General features: G+C 44.5%; 1 protein-coding gene across 1 annotated transcript in view; it reads left to right on the top strand.

The window, feature by feature from the left end:
- Nucleotides 1-402: 402 nt before the first annotated feature.
- The window catches only part of SNX31 (sorting nexin 31), a 90,355-nt gene continuing 86,242 nt past the window's right edge, over nt 403-4,515 (top strand). The window contains exons 1-2 of the mRNA XM_044683958.1: nt 403-468; nt 592-679. Of these exons, the coding sequence (XP_044539893.1) occupies nt 403-468; nt 592-679 (154 nt within the window). The remainder of the gene's footprint in view (nt 469-591; nt 680-4,515) is intronic.

Below are 4,515 nucleotides of genomic sequence, written 5' to 3'. Positions count from 1 at the left end.
GACACCAAGTGTGGGAGATGGCTGAGGATGGGAATCACCATGCTTTGCACTTCTTTGTCCCGACTAGCTTTTCAAAGTGGTCCCCGGAGTTTTGATTTTTCAGGGGGCAGAGACTCAGACCCTGCCTCACTATTTCCCTCCAAACTCTCTATGGAGCAGGAGCAGGAGCAGGAGCCTGAGCCCAGGGAAAGAGGCGGTGCTCCAGTCGGGTCCTGCCCGCATCACCTGGAGCGGACCTCCTCCCCTTCCTCAGGGGAGGAGAAGAGAGGCCCGCTCCGCCCTCCCGTGGGCATGCAAAGGCAGCCGCTGGCGCCCAGGCGCTGGGTGCAGCACAGGGTCCCGGAGAAGAGAAGGAACCCGAGCCTCAGCAGCGCTCCACCTCGGCCAAGTCTGCGGAGCACCATGAAGATGCACTTCAGCATCCCAGTGTCCCAGCAGCGGCTGGACACACTCGGGGGTCGCTACGTGGTGCGTGGATCTTGGGACTGGGGGGAGACGGAAGCAGTTCGGACCCAGCAGCCCGACTTCTTTTTCCCAGCTAACGTGTGTGTCTATGTCTGTGTCTGTGTGTGTGTCTGTGTGTGATTTCAGCTGTACTCGGTGTATCTGGAAGGGTTCCTCTTTTGCAAGGTGCGCTACAGCCAGCTGCATCGTTGGAACGAGCAGGTGAGCGCTCCTGGTGGGGGATAGGGATGCCCTAGAGACTCGAGAACCAAAGACGACCCCCAAGGGCTCTCATGAGATGGCTCAGGGCACCTTCCGGCACATTGGGACTGGGATTTATCCAAGAGTATAAGGATTCCCCTACCCGCCCTGGCACGGGCGGGGGATGAAAGAGAGGATACCGAAGAAATTCAGGAACTAAGGTGGTCACCAGGAGCTGACATCCTGGGCACCATTTCCTGGCCCAGGACCCTTTCCGTAGTTTAGGGCTAGGATTAGACTCATTTATTAAATTAAGGCACCCGACTTCCCTCTGGAGAGGAACGAGGGAAGTGGGGAGAGGAGAAGCTTGGGACACCTGCTGATACAAATCCTTTGATCTAACTTTTGCTCTCCTAATCGCCTACTACAATGGTGCTGCCTGAAGAAAATCATAACTTCCCCATCATCATAGATTTAGGGCAGGAAGAGACCCTCAGAAGCCATTCATACCCAGTGGTTATTTTACAAATGAAGAAACAGAGGCCTGAGGGGGTGGTGACTTGCCCAAGGTCACGTTTGTAGCCTGTGGCAGAAGTGAATTTCTTTCTTTCTTCAAAACAAACAAACAAACCCTTACCTTCTATCTTGGAATCCTAGGTCATCGGGGTCAAGTGACTTGCCCAGGCTCACAAAATTAGGAAGTATTTGAGGCCAAATTTGAACCCACCTAGCTGCCCTGAAAAAGAAGATTTCAACTTATGCCCTCTAATAACTCATTGGACCTTTTAAGAAGTTCAAAACACTTTTATATTCATTTCCTCCTTTGATAGTGTGAATGACCAGAATAACCTCATGGATCACTTCCTCTCCTAAGATTCTGTGCTTCTCAGGCACACTCAGGTTCACCTTGTCCAATAAAATGAATGTAGTAACTTTTAAAAAGTACTACACAGCCAAGTGTGTACAAGGTTGCTCTATCTGGGTTAGTGAGAAAGTGTTTGCATTAGGAAAAGAACCCAAGATTTCTGACTCCTGGGTCTGTGCTCTACTTCCTGGGATACACCTCATTTGAATAGCTGATATTTCCCATCCCCCTTCCTCATACCCTTCTTGTGTCACCCATCAGTGACTTAGGAGATTGTCAACCCCCAAGCATAGGACCTAACTTCCTATACCACTGAGTTCTCTTCACTGGATAACATAGCCCAAAGCTGGCCCCTTGTATAAGTTGATGTTTCTCTTTCTCCCTCCACGGAGTTCCTTAAGCTGATTCCTATTAAACAGGTGTGTCCTTATTTTTTGTTTTCTGGTGGTCATGTTCAGAGTATTCAAGTACTGGCAAGTATGAAAGCCCAAGCCAAAAGGGATGACTGATCAGGATGACATTTCGGCTGTTGGCAGTTACCTTACTTTGTTGTAGCGGATGTTTATTTCTGGGTTTGGGATTGCCCATCTGTCATTTTGTTTTCCTAATCGGGTGGTGTTAAGAAAAAAAAAATCCTGCATAAGCTAAGGTAATTGATTAAAAGAAGCGTCAATTTTATTTTTATATTTTGGAAATAATTTTTAAATATGTTACTATGAAATACATTTGGTGATGAAAATTGTGGTATCGTCTATTATGATAGCTGATTTATAAATTGTGGATTCAGAAAATTGAAATTAGATGCTTTTTTTTTTAATCCTTACATTCCATCTTAGAATCAATACTATGTATTGGTTTCAAGGCAGAAGAACGGTAAGGGCTAGGCAATGAGGGTTAAGTGACTTGCCCAGGGTCACACAGCTAGGAAGTGTCTGAGGCCAGATTTGAACCTAGGACCTCCTGTTTCTAGCCTGGCCCTCAATCCACAGAGCTACTCAGCTGCCACAGAAATTATATACTTTTGACTAAGATGTGTGTGCCTGATTTTAGGAATGTCTTTTTTTTTTTTTTTAATACTTATCTTTTGCCTTAGAATCAATCAATACTAAGTATTGGTTCCAAGACAGAAGAGCAGTAACGGCTAGGCAATTAGGATTAAGTGACTTGCCCAAAGTCTCAATATAGGGATATCTTGATGCCAATCATGTAAAGACATGGTCACTGGGAATGTGGGAGTAAAGAGGCTGAATTAGTGCTCTACACATAGTATTAGATGCTTAATGAGTGTTTGTTGACATTTAGGGATTTGAGTCATATTGTCAGGGCACCATCAAATGTATGTCTGTAATGTTTTAGAGTTCATCGACAGGTAGACAGCTAGACATAAAAGTAGATGAGCCTGTGGCTCCAAGAAGCTAGAAAACTCTTTTGGCCGACTGGCTAAACTGAGTTGAAGGTAACTGTCAGACCTCAAACCCATCAGTGTCTTAGGGGGATGTCTGCTCCCGAGCATATGCAGACTTCCCTTGGCAGAAGGAGCAGATAATTTGTTCCAGCAATCATGAAAGACACCATGGAGGGCTTAGAGCTCAGTCAGACATTGAAAACCCAAGGTCATCCACTGCATCCTGGGCCATCACCAGTCATCCTGACTTTTGTCTTGCTGCTGGAATTTAATGGCTCTAGAAGAGAGTATGAGGCTGATGACTTTGTGCAACTCAGCCTCCCTTAATTCCAATTCTCTCATGAGTCAAAAGACATCTTCCATAATGTCATTGGTCCTCTTCAAAATGAAGAATGAACAATAAGCTAGAAGGATGACATGACAAGATGGGCTACTTTCAGTAGACATCTTGAAGACTTTCTGGATGGGTCTCTGCATAACCAGTAGCCTCAGATAAAAATTACTTGGAGGACAGTTATGAGGTCTCGCTAATCTGGGGACAGAAGAAGAGAGACATAGTAGATAAATCTTTGCCCCTCTGTCTTTTCTAGCTCTTCTGCTTTAGGAGTTCCAAATTAGGGATCTTTGGAATATTTAATTGCCTCCTGTATGACATTGGCCATGCACCCTGTGAATACTAAATGGATATTAAGAGATACCCAACAGTGGGACCCAATTTTTCCAAGTCCTGAAGTGATAATATTCTTTACAACTTCCATCTTTCTTGTGTCTTGCTGGTATGAATTTCTCCTCTTTCTATTCCTCCAAGATGCATAGTCCTTAAGAAGCTTTTTAGATTTGGCAAAGCTGTCCCCAAAAGAAGTAAAGAGTCAAATGATTCTTCCCTTACCATGAAATTTTAAAATGCCTTTTATTTTTACACCACAGTCATTTCTGAATATACCACCATAATCTGGATGTGGAATCAGGAAGATCTGAATTCAATTTTGCTTCACCTACATGGCTCTGTGACCCTGAGAAAGTCATTGAATCTTTCTTGGTCTCAATTTCATCTGTAAAATGGAGAGAGTGGTAGCACTTACTTCACAGGATTGTAGTGAGGGTCCACTAAAAATGCCTGGTAAACCTAAAAGTGTTGTGCAACCCTTTGGAGGTGACTATAGTGTTTAGGCATCTAACTAAATTATTCCATCAATGTGTACAAATTTACTTATTTGAGCTTGGGAAGTTCTGAGTTTTTTCTTTTTTTGCAATCCTTATCTTGTCTTTGAATCTGTACTGTTCATTGGCTCTAAGGCAGAAGAAAAGTAAGGGCTAATAATGAGAGTTAAATGACCTGCCCAGGGTTGCACAGCTAGGAAGTGTCTGAGGCCAGATTTGAACCTAGTACTTCCTGTCTCTAGACCTGGCTCTCAATTCACTAAGCCACCCAGCTGCCCACTGAGCCTGCCATTTTGAGAGTCTTTCTGCCCTTTGCTTGACCCTTACCTTTAATTTCCTGAAGCTCCCTCCCTTCCTTCCTTCTTTCCTTTCTTTCTTTTTTTCTCTTCCTTCCTTCCTTCCTTCCTTCTTTCCTTCCTTCCTTCCTTCCTTCCTTCCT

The sequence above is a fragment of the Gracilinanus agilis genome, chromosome 1, assembly GCF_016433145.1.
Source record: "Gracilinanus agilis isolate LMUSP501 chromosome 1, AgileGrace, whole genome shotgun sequence".
In the NCBI taxonomy this organism is placed as follows: Eukaryota; Metazoa; Chordata; class Mammalia; order Didelphimorphia; family Didelphidae; genus Gracilinanus; species Gracilinanus agilis.
This window is presented reverse-complemented; position numbering and strand designations above follow the sequence as displayed.